Raw genomic sequence first — 19,883 nt, forward strand, 5'->3', positions numbered from 1 at the left:
TGGTTTTTAATGATTGACATGTACTTGGAATACATATGCATGTCACTTTCTGTAATCGTCAGGCAGGCAAACAAATGAAAAATATGAATCAGGAATAAAATTCCATCAAAGTCATCTGGCACCATAAACTCCCAGTCCATAAAGCAAAACAAATCCTAATAGAGTTGCAAAAGAAACTGTAAAACAACAATAAAATCATAGACTGACTTACAGAAGAACCAATTTCTCCACGTAAACCTTGAGGTCCTGATAAGCCTTGCAAACCCTGTGAAAAGGATTAAAACTTTAAAAGGCTCAGCACATGTTGTAAAGGGATTGATCGTCTCAAATAGGGCCATGCCAACGTACCGCAGCACAAGGCTGGAAGGTATGTTAACATCTCAAAAGATAGACTGTCATATTATATGCTGCAATATTACAATTTATCATTAATTGTTCATGACATGAAGCACAAATTCCATCTATCTACTTATTACATATGCAAAAATGTTACAAGCTTTAACTTTGAACACCACTCTCCTATATAATTCCTTGGCCTTCTCTAACTTCTCTACCATCTTATTCTCCCCTATTCCATTTCCTTTCTTTTCTCAATTAACTGTGGTCCACACATTTAAAAAAAAAAATTCAATTAACTCCCTCCGCCCCCCTTTCCCTGTTCCACTTTGCAACTATCTTGATCTTGTGTATATGTAATGTAAGTATGTAGCCCAATATGACAACACACAGGTTACCAACTACCCTACATGTTGGATTCATATACCTGATGAATATTATGGTTGTACTGAAACTGTACCGTACTCACCGGTTGTCCTCTATTCCCCGGTGGACCTATTGGTCCAGAAGGTCCCTGCAAACAAAAGACAAACACAAAATTGCAAATAGTGAACTTCCTACAATTATATAGTCTATTCTATAATGAATTCAAATTATATAGTATACCCAAGATGTTAGCGAAAAGTCTCAGTTACCTCTACTATCAAGAGGTGTGTGTGTGTGTGTGTGTGTGTGTGTGTGTGTGTGTGTGTGTGTGTGTGTGTGTGTGTGTGTGTGTGTGTGTGTGTGTGTGTGTGACCATTTTTCTCAGAGATGGCTTAAAGGGTTTTCGCCAAAGATGTTTATCCGTGAGGGGTGTTTTCGGCAAAAAAAATTGAACATATAGAAACGTTGTATTTTTTTTTTTTATCGCTCTATAGAACCCAAGCCTTTGTATCTATGTGAAAGGCAATAGTAAATGATCCCCAATCCCATTACGTAGTGAGTATGAGGAAGTGTTTTAGGCCCCCACAGAAAAATGGAAAAACAAGACATAATTTGAAGTCACGATGTCAACCGATATGCCTTCCCCAACATTAAGTCTATCCTTACTCTAACTTTGACCTAAAACCTCAAGACCATTTGACCTCAATATCTAACCTGTACATGTGTATCATGTATATATGATTAGTTTAGTTCAAATACCATAGCCAATGGTCCAAATTAACTAAATGGTCCAATACATTAGCAGGAGTTTTAATGTGACCTCTGACAGGTCACGTCAGGTATGGGAGCATGCGCCGGAGCAGCGCGTCGCCGCATCCACTTCCCGACGGTACTCCAAGGGCCTCCGTCTGGCCATCCCCCAGGCTGATGCCTGGCCCATCCCTATCTCCTTGAGCTACCGATTCACCTGCTGCAATCACGAGGCATGCGGTCGGCCCGTTTGGCCTCCTCCACTCTGGAGGCTCCCTTGCTGAGAGTGTCTGGTGAGCTGGATCAGCGTCCGGAAAACGAGCCACATGTCCATACAGCCACAGCTGACGCTCACAGACCTCTGACCCTTGACCTTTTAGTAACAAATAATCTATCATGGATGGATGCACTGACGGAGGTTTATAAATACTTGTACAAAGATTTATTTGAATCCATTCAGCTGTTCGCAAGTATCACATTTTTATCTGACATGACCTCTAACCTTTGACCTCTTCATGCTGAAATATAAACAGTTTATCTTTGCATCAAAATATATACTTATACCAAGTTTGGCCAAAATCCCATCACAGGTTCAATAGTTAGTGTGTAACAGAATTTTTACCTAACAGAACCTCTGACCTTTGACCTGTTGACCCCATAATCTAATCAGTTTATATTTACATCATGATACATACTTGTACTAAGTGTGACTTGCATCCCTTCAGCTGTTCACCTGACATAACCCCTGACCTCTTGGTGCCAAAATCGAATCGGTTCATCATTGCATCATAATATATAGTTGTATCAAGTTCGGTCAAAATCCCATCACCAGTTCAGAAGTTTGTGCGGTGGCATAATAACAATTTTATTTCTTGAAAATATCAACAGGATTAGAACAGCACTGGGCAATGCTGGGTACCCCGGCTAGTATTTTATAAATGAAGTTGAAGTGAACAATATACAAGAGCAGCCCATTGGGATTGTTGAGGAAACATTATTTTATCAAATACTACCAGGGGTAGTATTTGACCTCGGTATTGCCCGATATCGGTATTGCCCGATACACATCGGTATTACACAATACACAATACATACACAATACACATCGGTATTGCCCGATGATATTCTAATTGTGTGGGCATTTTGAAGAAATAAAGTTTTGTTTTTTTCTTTTAATTTTTTTCCCCGAATAATAATTTATTGTTAAGTTAACAACAATCGTTAAGAGTACCCTGACATCTCCAAAGATTAAGTTTTCTCTCCATCAAAATATACTGTTGTACTCAACTTACCTGTTGTCCAAACCTCTCCCGAGATAAGCCTTCCATTAATCCAACAGGACTCTGTAAAAGTAGTAAAACAAACACAAAAAACATTCAAGCCATCGTGAAATAAAGCATAAAAGTACTTTTGGTAATATGTCAAAATGCTTGGAAATTAGCATAATTCAGTGTTCTCCAACAAAAAATTTATAGGGGAAAAATACTTTCAGTCGAAGGAATAGAAGATTTTCTGTTACCTGTGTATGTGCCATTTCCTGCAATGATTTTCAATTATCTAGTTCATACACCACCACCACCACCACTACTTCTACTACTTCAATGGCCCAATTAGTTTTATCGTCTTGTGATGTCATATTATCTTCTTAATTCAGAATATCCAAATTGGTTAAAGATAAAGGAGAAGACGACCATATCATGAAATTGTGATCTAGACATATATGAGGTTCCTAAGCCTGGTGTTGGCTTAGCGGTTCGGGTGCAGGGTTGGGATCCTAGGATCCTGGGTTCGAATCCCGGTCGATCACTGAATTAATTCCAGGTGGGTTGACTCAGCCCGCCATCCTTCCGAGGTCGGTAAATCGAGTACCAGTTTTCACTGGTAATTTCCTGCGTGTCGCAAGAGGCGACTAACAGGGTTGGCGACAGGAAGGGCATCCGGCCATAAAACATTGCTTTAAAAAAGGACCACGGTACCCAAAAAAGGCCAACCCCTGCTCTGCAGGGAAAAATGGCCTCTAAAGGCGATTCACATATGAGGTTCCGGATGCTGTTACCATAGAAAACAGGTTTTTGCCTGTGAAGCCGTTTTTGAAAAGGGGGGAAATGTTGTGAACCCCTCTCCCCCAAAACTGGCCTTGGTTTTTCTTAGTATGTACAAGTACAGTGGTACACAACTGTGAGCACAGCAAGCTACCTTAGTACTGAGATTGGAAAAGAGTTCAAAATGTAAAACTATTGTTCTTCTAAATGTAAAAAAAAATCTTCATCACAATTCAATCAAATTTAACATACTCATCACATCTGATACCTTGGTTCATGATTTGAGCAACAATGTGTTGTGGGTTCAATTCCAAATACAATGTGTTTCTCCATTGTCCAATTATAATAAATGTAAAAGTACACTGATGTCTAGTAGTGTTGGTGTCCTCCTCGATTCATGTACAGTGTACACGGTCCACGTTAAGCTTTAGATCAATTTAAAAAAGAAGAAAATCTGTGCTATTCTTCTTCTTCGTCCGTATGCAGAACATGGCTGCAGGTAGCCTCATTTGCTGGGAGGCATGGCTATGCAGCTGAAGCAATGCCCTCTGTAGGTAAGAGCAAGAATTTAGAATTGGTTCAAATTGCCAGAGATAATTCGCCTACTCCACATGAAGGACACCGTGGGAACTCTAATGTCCACTAACTAATACTACCAGACAGGACACCCTGTGTAATGTCCATCCACTCGGTTGAGATGCAAACCCGAGCTAGACAGCACAGAGGTGTGTGTGCATATGTGTGGACTCTCCTGATTGGACACACTCTACACGATACGAAACACGGTCATGTTCCTCAACTATCTGGGGTATTGCAGTTTCGCCAAAATATATTTTATGGAGGAAAGAGAACTGAACTGCATTTTGTTAAAACTGAACCGGCAGGTAATTTTAGGCTATTTTCTCCAATTTGCTAATATATTTCCAGCATATATTAATAATCTCACAATCTTGCCTTTCTATAGTGATAACTGAGAATCCATGATTAAAAAAGGCCTTATTAATTTACAAAGCCAGTAGTTACATGCGAAATACATGATATATTGATATGTATGCTGTATTATATCTAGTAAGCAAACAAAGAAAGTAATGTGTACACTGTAAGCAACGAAATGCTTGACATTTTACAGAGTATTTTGAAATCGTGCATTTTTTTCTGAGTAACCCGTAGGGCAATGCCATCTAGAACAGCGTTTGTGTGTCCGTCCGGTGTATGTATGTATGTATGTATGTATGTATGTATGTATGTATGTATGTATGTATGTATGTATGTATGTATGTCCCTTACAAACGTCTACCAATCAGAGCTGAGGATCTGGTCACATGACAGGGGGACTGCGTTTCGTAACCATTACAGTTGCATATTTTACCAAAAGGATATATAATAACCTCCTGTTGGGAGGTTATTATATTTCCTCCTCCTTTTGGGGTTCCAGCGTGGGTCGTAAGGTAGGTATGAGGTTTCAAAAATTCCTCAATACAATTATGATTTTGAAATGCAATCGATATGGACCTTGCTCCAGAATCCGGAAGTGAACAGATGATGACGGTTCGCTGGTTTGATAATATTTCACTGCAATCGTGATTTAACATTAAATTTTGATATATTAATAATATCGTATTAATTTGGGATTGGAATGATGAATGATGCTGTTTGGAATAAAAATTTAGAGATATTGAGTTTAAAGCAGAATGAGGAAATGACGTAAGGGTTTCTATCCGTGATATTCGTGAATTCCCCATTTGCTGTTTCACCATTGACTGGATACAGCAACATTCAGACTGGGTACGTTTTTTGTCCAAGTCCTTCACGAACCTGCTGGCAATGCCTGGCGTTCGACTGAAGGTGGCACAGGAACGTGGGATTTATTGGAATTTTTAAAATAATTACATTATTTGCTAACTGTTAACTGGTATCTCCACCCAGGTCATACTATCTATCTTCTTTAACTAAAGTATCAAACAAGCCCGGCTACGCCATTGTTAGACTATTGGTCTTGTTTAAATTATAAATTACCATTACGTACCAAAGTTTTTAGTAAACAATATTAATGATCCTTTTATATTCTCGTTCATATTTACAAAAGTAAGCATAGTAAACTGACATCACCTGGCCAGGAAATTCTTCTTGCCTCTGATATTGCACAGGGCCTGGTATTCCAGGATTTCCAGGTTTTCCAGGAAAGCCATCAAATCCTGAGGGCCCCTGAGATCCCTGAAAAAGACTTTCAGTGTTAAAACTAACATGTGAAATATAGAGGACAATAAGCAAATCGATGTGATATAAAGGTGGATCAGATGTTTAAAATTAATGTTTCTGTTTATAAATGTTGCTGTTAACCTGAAACCACCTACTTTGTTCCCTTTTCTGCCCATGTGCCCTGCATCTCCCATACTTCCAGCAGGACCCTGTGAAGGAGAAAAATGTTCAATAAAATCAATCCTCCCTGAATTTGCCGACCTCCCAGAATGAGGGGGAATGCGCTCTCACCTTTACACCACAGAATGCTTAAAAACATGAGTAAAAATAATAAAAACAACAACACCAAGGAACTAACCTCAGGGCCACCTGAGCCGGCTCGAAAGTTGATCTGGAGTACAAGAACAAAAAAAATAGTTATTAGCATTTAACTGAAGTGCGCTTACTAAACAAATACAGCTTTTTGCCAACTCGTATATGTATTCGTTTTGCTTATGAAACCAAATTAACTTGATTCCTCATCATATGAAAGCAGTAAGCGATAAGTCAGTGGCCCGATAGTTACGTTTCAATACCCAATAGTCAGTGGCCCGATAGTTACGTTTCAATACCCAATAGTCAGTGGCCCAATAGTTACGTTTCAATACCCAATAGTCAGTGGCCCGATAGTTACGTTTCAATACCCAATAGTCAGTGGCCCGTTAGTTACGTTTCAATACCCAATAGTCAGTGGCCCGATAGTTACGTTTCAATACCCAATAGTCAGTGGCCCGATAGTTACGTTTCAATACCCAATAGTCATTGGCCCGATAGTTACGTTTCAATACCCAATAGTCAGTGGCCCGATAGTTACGTTTCAATACCCAATAGTCAGTGGCCCGTTAGTTACGTTTCAATACCCAATAGTCAGTGGCCCGATATTTACGTTTCAATACCCAATAGTCAGTGGCCCGTTAGTTACGTTTCAATACCCAATAGTCAGTGGCCCGATAGTTACGTTTCAATACCCAATAGTCAGTGGCCCGATAGTTACGTTTCAATACCCAATAGTCAGTGGCCCGATAGTTACGTTTCAATACCCAATAGTCAGTGGCCCGATAGTTACGTTTCAATACCCAATAGTCAGTGGCCCGTTAGTTACGTTTCAATACCCAATAGTCAGTGGCCCGATATTTACGTTTCAATACCCAATAGTCAGTGGCCCGTTAGTTACGTTTCAATACCCAATAGTCAGTGGCCCGATAGTTACGTTTCAATACCCAATAGTCAGTGGCCCGATAGTTACGTTTCAATACCCAATAGTCAGTGGCCCGATAGTTACGTTTCAATACCCAATAGTCAGTGGCCCGTTAGTTACGTTTCAATACCCAATAGTCAGTGGCCCGTTAGTTACGTTTCAATACCCAATAGTCAGTGGCCCGATAGTTACGTTTCAATACCCAATAGTCAGTGGCCCGTTAGTTACGTTTCAATACCCAATAGTCAGTGGCCCGATAGTTACGTTTCAATACCCAATAGTCAGTGGCCCGATAGTTACGTTTCAATACCCAATAGTCAGTGGCCCGATAGTTACGTTACAATACCCAATAGTCATTGGCCCGATAGTTACGTTTCAATACCCAATAGTCATTGGCCCGATAGTTACGTTTCAATACCCAATAGTCATTGGCCCGATAGTTACGTTTCAATACCCAATAGTCAGTGGCCCGGTAGTTACGTTTCAATACCCAATAGTCAGTGGCCCGTTAGTTACGTTTCAATACCCAATAGTCAGTGGCCCGATAGTTACGTTTCAATACCCAATAGTCAGTGGCCCGTTAGTTACGTTTCAATACCCAATAGTCAGTGGCCCGATAGTTACGTTTCAATACCCAATAGTCAGTGGCCCGATAGTTACGTTTCAATACCCAATAGTCATTGGCCCGATAGTTACGTTTCAATACCCAATAGTCATTGGCCCGATAGTTACGTTTCAATACCCAATAGTCAGTGGCCCGATAGTTACGTTTCAATACCCAATAGTCATTGGCCCGATAGTTACGTTTCAATACCCAATAGTCAGTGGCCCGTTAGTTACGTTTCAATACCCAATAGTCAGTGGCCCGATAGTTACGTTTCAATACCCAATAGTCAGTGGCCCGATAGTTACGTTTCAATACCCAATAGTCAGTGGCCCGTTAGTTACGTTTCAATACCCAATAGTCAGTGGCCCGATAGTTACGTTTCAATACCCAATAGTCAGTGGCCCGATAGTTACGTTTCAATACCCAATAGTCAGTGGCCCGTTAGTTACGTTTCAATACCCAATAGTCAGTGGCCCGATAGTTACGTTTCAATACCCAATAGTCAGTGGCCCGATAGTTACGTTTCAATACCCAATAGTCAGTGGCCCGATAGTTACGTTTCAATACCCAATAGTCATTGGCCCGATAGTTACGTTTCAATACCCAATAGTCATTGGCCCGATAGTTACGTTTCAATACCCAATAGTCATTGGCCCGATAGTTACGTTTCAATACCCAATAGTCAGTGGCCCGATAGTTACGTTTCAATACCCAATAGTCAGTGGCCCGATAGTTACGTTTCAATACCCAATAGTCAGTGGCCCGATAGTTACGTTTCAATACCCAATAGTCAGTGGCCCGATAGTTACGTTTCAATACCCAATAGTCAGTGGCCCGATAGTTACGTTTCAATACCCAATAGTCAGTGGCCCGATAGTTACGTTTCAATACCCAATAGTCAGTGGCCCGATAGTTACGTTTCAACACCCAATAGTCAGTGGCCCGATAGTTACGTTTCAATACCCAATAGTCAGTGGCCCGATAGTTACGTTTCAATACCCAATAGTCAGTGGCCCGATAGTTACGTTTCAATACCCAATAGTCAGTGGCCCGATAGTTACGTTTCAACACCCAATAGTCAGTGGCCCGATAGTTACGTTTCAATACCCAATAGTCAGTGGCCCGATAGTTACGTTTCAATACCCAATAGTCAGTGGCCTGTTAGTTACGTTTCAATACCCAATAGTCAGTGGCCTGTTAGTTACGTTTCAATACCCAATAGTCAGTGGCCCGATAGTTACGTTTCAATACCCAATAGTCAGTGGCCCGATAGTTACGTTTCAATACCCAATAGTCAGTGGCCCGATAGTTACGTTTCAATACCCAATAGTCAGTGGCCCGATAGTTACGTTTCAATACCCAATAGTCAGTGGCCCGATAGTTACGTTTCAATACCCAATAGTCAGTGGCCCGATAGTTACGTTTCAACACCCAATAGTCAGTGGCCCGATAGTTACGTTTCAATACCCAATAGTCATTGGCCCGATAGTTACGTTTCAATACCCAATAGTCAGTGGCCCGATAGTTACGTTACAATACCCAATAGTCAGTGGCCCGATAGTTACGTTTCAATACCCAATAGTCATTGGCCCGATAGTTACGTTTCAATACCCAATAGTCAGTGGCCCGATAGTTACGTTTCAATACCCAATAGTCAGTGGCCCGATAGTTACGTTACAATACCCAATAGTCAGTGGCCCGATAGTTACGTTTCAATACCCAATAGTCAGTGGCCCGATAGTTACGTTTCAATACCCAATAGTCAGTGGCCCGATAGTTACGTTTCAATACCCAATAGTCAGTGGCCCGATAGTTACGTTTCAATACCCAATAGTCAGTGGCCCGATAGTTACGTTTCAATACCCAATAGTCAGTGGCCCGATAGTTACGTTTCAAAAAAGTCAATTATGGAATTAAATAATTAAAACGTGCTCTTCACGCTGTCGTTTCAACAAAAAAATATCTGACAATTTTTTGATGCAATCCTTTTGCAATAATTTTAAAATGTTTAACTAAACAACAACCATACCTTTATATAAATACTTCCACCACTGTCGAAGGACGGTGGTTTATGCATTCACCTGTTTGTCTATTTGTTTGTCTCTGAGCAAGATACATCAAAAAGTTATGGACAGATTCGGACGGTACTTGGTGGACAGGTTGGGTGTGAGTGTGTGAGGCCAAAGGTGTGAGGCCAAAGGTGTGAGGCCAAAGTGATTATATTCTGGTGAAGATCCGAATACACGGATATGAACAATTTTAAGTGATTCTTCTTCACTATTGAGAGATAGGGCCAAAAACTATATATAGCAAGATATCTCAAAAAGTTATGGACGGATTCGGACGAAATTTTGTGGACAGGTTGGGTGTGTGATAAGGACAAAATAATTCGATTTGGTGAAGATCCGGATCCAGATGCTACAATTTTTCAAGTGATTCTTCACCATTGAGAGATTGGACCAAAGGCAATATATACGGCATGATATTTCGAAAAGTTCTGGATGGATGATGACAAAACGTGGTGGATGAGTCGGGTGTGTCACAAGAACAAACCAATTTGATTTTGGTTGAGGTCTAGATGCAGATTTTGGTTAACGTTCTCTCAGTGGGATACACACCTTAAACTGTTCACCCTGGCGGAGGTACGCGCTCTACCAAGTGCCATTCAATTATTTATATTTTTTATAAGAGGCCAATATCTGTCATATGCTGATATGAACACTTCATGCAACGCATATAGAGGTGTGTGAAACGTGCCACATCAGTGGTCCTCTTACATCACTTTTGGTAATTTTTTATTGATGGTGACATTTGATACGAAATAGTGCAAATAGTTAAAATGCAAAATTGATCAAGATTAGGTTTATTTTCCTGAACAATTTTCCCATTATGTCATATGATGAAGGAAAGGCATAAAGAATGTACTTAACGGCAGCTTGGAGAAAAGTAAATGGAGAAAAGCTATTCGCAGAAATGGAAAAAAGGGAAATTTTTGTATTTCGATGGAGATCAGTGATATATTGCCATCTCGTATCTACTCTTTCAAATGACCAAAAGCTGAGGATTCAGGTAACAATCTCCAAAATGTTCCTATTTTGCTCCGGCAAAGTCTGGCACAGATCATGAATTGTACCTTCACTTCTTCAAACCAGACACAAAGTGCTTTTGCAACTATGTTTAGGTAATGTTAACAAATCATCGCCTGAGTTCTGCCCAAATAATGGAGGCATGCATGTGATATTTAAAGGAGGGCCAAGAGGGTGCACGAGAAAAATTAACATTGACAAAAGGAAAAGATGGCATTGGCAGAGTGTGATGAGAATGGGATGTGTGGGGAGTATGTTCAGTATAACATCAACTATCTGGAAAACATTAAGTGAAACCCATGGATTTCAACCAAACTAATTCGGCATAAATATGTAAGTGTATTCCTCTTGTAACCAGGTGTGACAAACCGCTGTCTGCAAACTAGATGGTATTCATAGAATACTTAACCTGCACAGTCAACTTGGTGTGAGCCAACGCTTCTGTTTTTTGAAGGGTTTTCTTCGTTAATCCAATATGCCAGGCCACGTGAGCGATGACATCATAAATTTATATTCTCTAATATAATTGTTGTGTAGATCACGCACAATAAATTTGAAACTGACGAGACTAAGCGTTGTCCCTTTCGAATTATGACGTCATAATTAAGGCACCGATGACATAATCATTTACATATCTTATTTCCCATTGGGAGGACTTGACAATGACCCTTGTTTCAATTTTTTCCATGGAGCGGTTTCAGAGATAGAGGTGTGAAGTTTTTCCAAGATGGTGCCCATACCACGTGACCTATGATGTCATAATTATCAATAAAAACTCTACAGGCGGAGGTGCTCACATGGTGAAAATTTCGTGTCAATCGGACCAACAATTGCAAAAAAAAAAAAATCATACTGATTGGATCAAGCATTGCATTTGTCGACTTATGACGTCATAATTAAGGTACCAATGACATCATTATTAACATATTTTATTTCCCATTGGGAGTACTCGACAATGCACCATGTTTCATTTTTTCCGTGGAGCTGTTTTGGAGATGTCGAGATGCAATCTTTTTTCGATTTTTCCAAGATGGCGCCTGTACAACGTGACATATGACGTTATTATCATTAAAACTTCCACAGGTGGAGGCGATCCAATGGTCAAAATTTCGTGTCCATCAGACTAAGTTGCAGAGAATCTTTTTTTTTTTTTCATACTGATTAGATCAAGTGTTATACTTGTCGAATAAGGACGTCATAATGAAGGCACGATGACATCATCATGAAAATATCTCATTCCCCATGGCGTGTACTTGACAATGAGCCTTGTTTCAATTTTTTTCCATTGAGCGGTTTTGGAGATATAGAGGATGTAACATTTTTCCAGGATGGCGTCCGCACCACGTGACCTATGATGTCATAATTATGAATACAAAATTATACAGGTGGAGGCGCTTCTATGGTAAAAGTTTCGGGTCAATCAGACCAACGATTGCCGAGAAAATGTTTTTTAAAAATGCAGACACGTACGCCACACGTACGTACGCAACCGAATGCCTAACCCTGCTTTTCGCTTTGCGAGCGCAAGGTAATTACCAGTGACCATCCTTGGTATGTACTGTATATTGTTACCTCCGCCACCTAAGGGGGATGGAGGTTGTTTTCACCCCTGTCTGTTTGTTTGTCTCTGAACAGGATATCTCAAAGTTGTGGACGGATTTTGACAAAACTTGGTGTACAGGTTGGGTGCGTGACAAGGAAGAATTGCTTAGATTTTGGTGAAGATCCAAATCCGGATCCGGATATAAGATTTTTTTAAATTTTACAAGTGATTCGTCACCATTGAGTGACCGGGGCAAGAACGATATATAGCATGATATTTCAAAAGTTGTGGATGACCTATGACAAAACTCGGTCGATACGTTTGTTAGGCAACAAAAACAAGCCGATTAGATTATGGGTCAGGTCCGGATCCAGATCCATGGGATACAAAATGCTCAAACTGCTCATCCTGGCAGAGGCATGCCCTCTATGAGTACCTTTGTAGTTGGCCGATCCCCTGCTCCTCGAGAGACGGGGTTTTGCAATCACTTCCGTGTGTGTTTGTTCGTCTGTGTCTGGCCAGGCTGTAACCTTTTTACCATTTGAGTTTTTGGCATCAAATTTTTAACAAAAGCTTTATTATGAGAATATGGAAAACACAAATTAATAATTTAGTCAAAAGGTCAAATGGCCAAAGGTCAGCATCACATAAAATCAGAAATTTTCATCTGATTGACCTGAAATTTTAATAACTTACATAGTGGGTCACTGAATTGGTTCACCAATCCAAAGCTAGAAACCGATTGTTTTTGTTTTTTTAGGTCAAAGGTCAAGGTTGTATAAAATCATCACTTTTCATCTAATTGACATTTAATTTTTAGAACTTGCATATTGTGTCACTAAATTGGTTCACCAATCCAAAGCTAGAAGCCAATTGTTTTTTGGGGTTTTTTTCTTAAGAACAAAAGATCAAAGGTCAGCGCCACATAAAATTGACAATTTTAATCCCATTGACCTGAAATTTTAAGAATTTGCACATTGTGTCACTGAATTGGTTCACCAATCAAAAGCTAGAAGCCAATTATTTTGTTGTTGTTTTTTACATCAAAAAGTCAAAGGTCAAGGTTGTATAAAAATATCAATTTTCATCCGATTGACCTGAAATTTTAAGAATTTGCATATTGTCACTAAATTGGTTCACCAATCTAAAGCTAGAAGCCAATTGTTTTTTTTGTTTTTTTTTAAATATCAAAAGGTCAAAGGTCAGCGCCACATGAAATAGATCGTTTATTCCGATTGACCTGAAATTTTAAGAATTTGCATATGGTCACTAAATTGGTTCACCAATCTAAAGCTAGAAGCCAATTGTTTTTGTTTTTTTTAAATATCAAAAGGTCAAAGGTCAGCGCCACATGAAATAGTTAGTTTATTCCGATTGACCTGAAATTTTAAGAATTTGCATATTGTGTCACTAAATTGGTTCACCAATCAAAAGCTGGAAGCCGATTGTTTTTTTAAATTTCAGAATAAAAGGTCATGGTTGCATAGAACCGTAAATTTGAATCCGATTGACTTGAAATTTGAGCATGGGTTGCATATTTGCTCACTGAAGCCGATTGCTTTTGAGGTTTTTATCATGTTTAGCATATGAAAGAAGAAGTCTGAATACAAAGCGACGTGGACACACGCACACAAAGTTTTCTAGTTTTAATGTGTTTTTGTGAACTTAAATGTTTGTTAAATACAAATTGGCTGTTATATCTTTCACCAGGGAAAATAAATTGGCCACTGCTTCCCTCAATGAGGTCTGACTTAGAGTTATTTCTGGCATTATATCTAAACAATGTCACAGCATGACCAGTAAATGTCCATAGATTGTTAAAACATGTTTATGATGACCTTTGATCTTCTCAACTACAGGTTGCACACAATATATTTGTAACCCCATACAATATACAGTCACATGAAAAAGTAAGTAAACCCCATGTAAAGTTTTGACTTTTTCAACATATTTCAACATACAGCTTTTTGATCTTCATTTCAACAATATTGATAGATAAAGGTGATATAATATAACAAATATCATGAAACATTTACATTTTGTCGTCCATTCTATAATTTAAATAAACATAAATGCAAACTTCGCATGTGGAAAAAGTGATTACACCCTTGGCTCGAATAGGTGGTATTGCCCCCTTTGGCCGAAACAACCTCAAGAAGGCGTTTCTTATAATTGTCTACCAGTCTCTGACATCGACTGAGAGAAATTTTTGCCGACTCCTCCATACAGAATTCTTTCAGCTGTGCGATGTTTGAGGGGTTTCTTGCATGCACAGCTCGTTTCAAATCCCGACACAACATCTCGATGGGATTTAGATCCGGGCTTTGACTTGGCCATTCCAGAACCCTCCATTTCTTTCCTTTCAGCCATTCCTTGGTGGATTTACTGGTATGTTTAGGGTCATTGTCATGTTGCAAGGTTCACCTTCGGTTGAGCTTCAACTTTCCGACAGATGGCCTCACATTATCCTCAAGCACGCTCTGGTACAATGAAGAATTCATAGTGGATTCTATGATGGTGAGCTGCCCAGGCCCTGATGCAGCAAAGCTGCCCCAAACCATAATATTTCCACCACCATGCTTTACAGTTGGTATCAGGTTCTTGTGGTCAAATGCTGTCTTTGGTTTTTGCCAAACATGTCTTCTGGTACTGTGGCCAAATCGCTCTACCTTTGACTCATCTGTTCAGAGCACATTGTTCCAGAAGTGCTGGTCTTTGCCTAGATGTTCATTGGCAAACTTTAGTCTTGCCCTGATGTTCTTTCTGGACAGCAAAGGTTTCCTCCTGGTACACCTCCCATGTAGATCAAATTTGTGCCACCTCTTTCTAATGGTAGATGCGTGCACTTTGACATCAACAGTGGCATGATCTACCTGTAGGTCCCGTGATGACATTCTGGGGTTCTTAGAGATTTCTTTCAGCATCTTGCGGTCTGCTCTCGGGCTGAACTTGCTGGGGCGGCCTGGCCTGAACAAGTTGGCAGTTGTTTGGAATATTCTCCACTTGTAGATGATCTTCCGGACAGTGGAATGATTGATTTCAAATTGTTTGGAGATCTTTTTAAATCCCTTCCCAGACTCGTAGGCATCTATAACCTTCTTTCTGAAGGCCTCAGAGAGCTCTTTTGATCTAGGCATGGTGACGTCACACACTTCAACAACAAAGAGCAAACCAAACTAAATGTCTGAGGTTTAAATAAGACAGGTTCCTCCAAGATCCTCTCTAACGATGTTCTAATCATTTGCACCCGAGCTGGTGAACCTGATTCTAATTTTAGGTATTTGAAGAAGTGATAAATGTAGGGGTGTACTTACTTTTTCCACATGCGAAATTTGCATTTATGTTTATTTAAATTATACAATGGACTACAAAATGTAAATGTTTCATGATATTTGTTATACTAGGGCATGCCCGTACGTGGGTGCCCGTTCCTTGGCAAAAAAAAAAAAAAACGCTACCCGTACGCTCTACCCCGCCCGTACGCCCGTAAACAAAAAAAACAACGCTCTTCGCTTCCGCCCTTCGCTCTGACTGAATTGGGAGAAATAATGCGCATAAGAAATCGAGAAATTATTATTTTCTCCGGAAGAAATCGAATTACGAACCGTAATGGCGCACGCGCTCGGCTCGGCTCGCTGCCTCGCTCTCACAGTCACATCGGCCACGCCTGCGCAACAACGGGTTCTGTGATTGGCTGACGGAAGTGAAGTCTTCACTGTCCGGAAGGTCGCAAATCGCAGTTACGATGAATCGCAAATTAGTTTTAATTAGTTTTAAAACATAGTTTAACGCCAACATAGTTTGCCAACGTGAAATAAAAGAATACGCTCTCAAATGTGCCGTCCGAGGCAGAGTGTGTTCGCCACGTTCGGCACACGCGATAACTCGCTGCTCTCTGATTGGTTGAATCGTTTTTTGGACATAGCTCGGTAAGTACTTGTCCGATTAATATGAAACCTTGAAAAGGCACATCCTCGGGTCCCCAGCAATATACCTGGCAAGTTTAAAGTATATCGGACCCGTGGTTGTCGAGAAACAGCGGTCACAGACATACAAACATACAAACATACAAACAAACAAACATACAAACATACACACAGAGATTAGTGGAATTATAGATAGATTATATCACCTTTATTTATCAATATTGTTGAAATGAAGATCAAATAGCTGTATTTTGAAATGTGTTGAAAAAGTCAAAACTTTACATGGGGTGTACTTACTTTTTCACGTGACTGTATGTTACTTTTCATTTGCAGTGTGGTGGAAAAACGCTTTAATTTAAACCAATGGCAATTTTATCCGCCTTCAGAACAATGCATCACCCACCGGACACAACTCAACTTATGTTGTAAATGTTTGTGGAAAAAGGGAATTAATTGTTTCAAGATCCTCCCTGTTCATCAGGTCTGGCTCTGAGAAATGTAATTCTGGCTGTTTTGCAACCGGAAAGATTCGCTTCCAATGTGTCTTTCTAAGTGCTATTTATCCGTGTTTAAAACCCAAGCAGCAGAACAGTGTATTATGCATTTGGACAAAACTATTCGCCTCGTTAATTGGCATTGAGTCAATTAATCAATATGAGTGGCATTTACTCTTTTTTTGATTGATTACAAGTTAATGGAAGTTTGTATTAAAAAAATATGGCAATTCTTATTGAATGTTAACATATTGGTTCAACACCAACAACACAACGATCATTGGTGTTTTGTTGTCGTGTGTTTGGTGTTTGACCGTGCATAGTTGAAAACACCGTAAAGATTGCCATATCCTTTAATATATCTTATGGTGACCACATCACTAACATATTATAGTTCCGGAAGAAAGAAGCAATATATCCAAACAATATGTCTGCTTGTATACACCGTCATCTGGATATCAATGCACTGCTACAGTTTTTCAAGAGGACACTGCCAAAGACATATAAAAGTTTTTGCGAGTTTTATTTTACAGTAAATGTACCAGTGATTTACAGTACGTGTAAAAAAACAAAAAAAACAACAACAACCAATTATTATTATTTTTCTCCTTAAAATTTATTAGTTTTCTTTCATTTGCATGTTGTTAGACAGTGTATTATTGTGTTTTTGCATTTTGTCTGTGATGTTCACAATAGTTCTGCATGCCAACAGCACATCCTCACACATCATACCTAAATATGAGGCCCTGCAAATTATGGTATACAGTCACATGAAAAAGTAAGTACACCCCATGTAAAGTTTTGACTTTTTCAACATATTTCAACATACAGCTATTTGATCTTCATTTCAACAATATTGATAGATAAAGGTAATATAATATAACAAATATCATGAAACATTTACATTTTGTAGTCTATTGTATAATTTAAATAAACATAAATGCAAATTTCGCATGTGCAAAAAGTAAGTACACTCTTGGCTCTAATAGGTGGTATTGCCCCCTTTGGCAGAAACAACCTCAAGTAGGCGTTTCTTATAACTGTCTACCAGTCTCTGACATCGACTGGGAGAAATTTTTGCCCACTCCTCCATGCAGAATTCTTTCAGCTGTGCGAAGTTTGAGGGGTTTCTTGCATGCACAGCTCGTTTCAAATCCCCCCACAACATCTCGATGGGATTTAGATCCGGGCTTTGACTTGGCCATTCCAGAACCATCCATTTCTTTCTTTTCAGCCATTCCTTGGTGGATTTACTGGTATGTTTAGGGTCATTGTCATGTTGCAAGGTCCACCTTCGGTTGAGCTTCAACTTTCCGACAGATGACCTCACATTATCCTCAAGCACCCTCTGGTACAATGAAGAATTCATCGTGGATTCTATGATGGTGAGCTGCCCAGGCCCTGATGCAGCAAAGCTGCCCCAAACCATAATATTTCCACCACCATGCTTTACAGTTGGTATCAGGTTCTTGTCGTCAAATGCTGTCTTTGGTTTTCGCCAAACATGTCTTCTGGTACTGTGGCCAAATAGCTCTACCTTTGACTCATCTGTCCAGAGCACATTGTTCCAGAAGTGCTGGTCTTTGCCTCGGTGTTCATTGGCAAACTTTAGTCTTGCCCTGATGTTCTTTCTGGACAGCAAAGGTTTCCTCCTGGCACACCGCCCATGTAGATCAAATTTGTGCAGCCTCTTTCTAATGGTAGACTCGTGCACTTTGACATCAACAGTGGCAAGAGCTACCTGTAGGTCCCGTGATGACATTCTGGGATTCTTAGAGACTTCTTTCAGCATCTTGCGGTCTGCTCTCGGGCTGAACTTGCTGGGGCGGGCTGGCCTGAACAAGTTGGCGGTTGTTTGGAATCTTCTCCACTTGTAGATGATCTTCCGGACAGTCGAATGATTGATTTCAAATTGTTTGGAGATCTTTTTCAATCCCTTCCCAGACTCGTAGGCATCTATAACCTTCTTTCTGAAGGCCTCAGAGAGCTCTTTTGATCTAGGCATGGTGACGGCGCACACTTCAACAACAAAGAGCAAACCAAACTAAATGTCTGAGGTTTAAATAAGACAGGTTCCTCCAAGATCCTCTCTAACGATGTTCTAATCATTTGCACCTGAGCTGGTGCACCTGATTCTAATTATAGGTATTTGAAGTAGTGATAAATGTGGGGGTGTACTTACTTTTTCCACAAGCGAAATTTGCATTTATGTTTATTTAAATTATACAATGGACTACAAAATGTAAATGTTTCATGATATTTGTTATATTATATCACCTTTATCTATCAATATTGTTGAAATGAAGATCAAATAGCTGTATGTTGAAATATGTTGAAGAAGTCAAAATTTTACATGGGGTGTACTTACTTTTTCACATGACTGTATGTTGGGCTTGTGCGGACTGTATATTATTTAGATTTATGGGTGCCACTGGCTACAATGACTATGGAGTAAAGAGATTAATTAGCAGAGAAACAAGATTATGTGGAAAAGTGACTTTTGCAGCCTTGCTCTCTTTTTTTTTTTCTTACTACTTTGGGAGCTATATGTGCGTGGTAAGGACTTATGGTGTGCACCTAATACTGTTACAAATGTAATGCTGGGATTTTTTAAGATTAACATGTACATTTTGAAGGCTTCAGTTGCTCATCAAATATATAGTCATTAATTTACCACAGGTAAAGTCATCCAATCCAACCTGTAACGGTGTTACATGCTGGTTTGCCTAATATAATTACCTGTGGAGGTACACCGGGATCTCCCCTCTCACCCTATGGGATTGAAAGTAGAATTAACGAAAGATGCTTTCATTCCAGCGCTTTCATTAAGTATGAAATTGCTAAAAAAAATAAACAAAACTTTTGTTTGTACGTTTTGTATTAAATTCACACATCATATTTAATCATTAATATCCCTATTCGGGCACTGGAGTAAAGTTTGATGAATCTCACCTTGGTCCCTTGTGTATCTGCAAAATGAACATATTTTCAGTTCAATGCAAACATAACATTTTAAAGTGAAAAATTATCTCATTTATGTTTGCATTATGTCGCACTCACGTCACACTCACACTAAGGAACTATGGAACTAAGTCGCCCTCACACTAAGAACGATCACATGTCATAGCTATTGTGCCATACTAATCACCGACCGATACTGACCAGCCAGGAAATATTATAGGGTCACGGTTAGATATTGAAAAAATTAAAATTTTAGAAATTTATTAATTATCTTTGTCTGCTATCATTAATTATTTGAGACAAATCACAATGATCACTTCAGATTGTTGTTGATAA

At 39.5% G+C, this 19,883-nt stretch overlaps 1 protein-coding gene across 1 annotated transcript in view; it reads right to left on the minus strand.

Moving 5' to 3' along the window:
- LOC137433434 (uncharacterized) overlaps positions 1-19,883 on the minus strand; it is a 232,225-nt gene that overhangs the window by 167,183 nt on the left and 45,159 nt on the right. Inside the window, exons 3-10 of the mRNA XM_078785841.1 lie at positions 19,539-19,555; positions 19,326-19,358; positions 6,052-6,084; positions 5,849-5,902; positions 5,604-5,708; positions 2,745-2,795; positions 806-850; positions 212-265 (exon numbers count right to left, since the gene is read on the minus strand). Coding sequence (XP_078641967.1) covers positions 212-265; positions 806-850; positions 2,745-2,795; positions 5,604-5,708; positions 5,849-5,902; positions 6,052-6,084; positions 19,326-19,358; positions 19,539-19,555 — 392 coding nt within the window. The remainder of the gene's footprint in view (positions 1-211; positions 266-805; positions 851-2,744; positions 2,796-5,603; positions 5,709-5,848; positions 5,903-6,051; positions 6,085-19,325; positions 19,359-19,538; positions 19,556-19,883) is intronic.

This window comes from Myxine glutinosa, chromosome 10 (assembly GCF_964187855.1).
Source record: "Myxine glutinosa chromosome 10, kmMyxGlut1.1, whole genome shotgun sequence".
NCBI classification, from domain to species: domain Eukaryota; kingdom Metazoa; phylum Chordata; class Myxini; order Myxiniformes; family Myxinidae; genus Myxine; species Myxine glutinosa.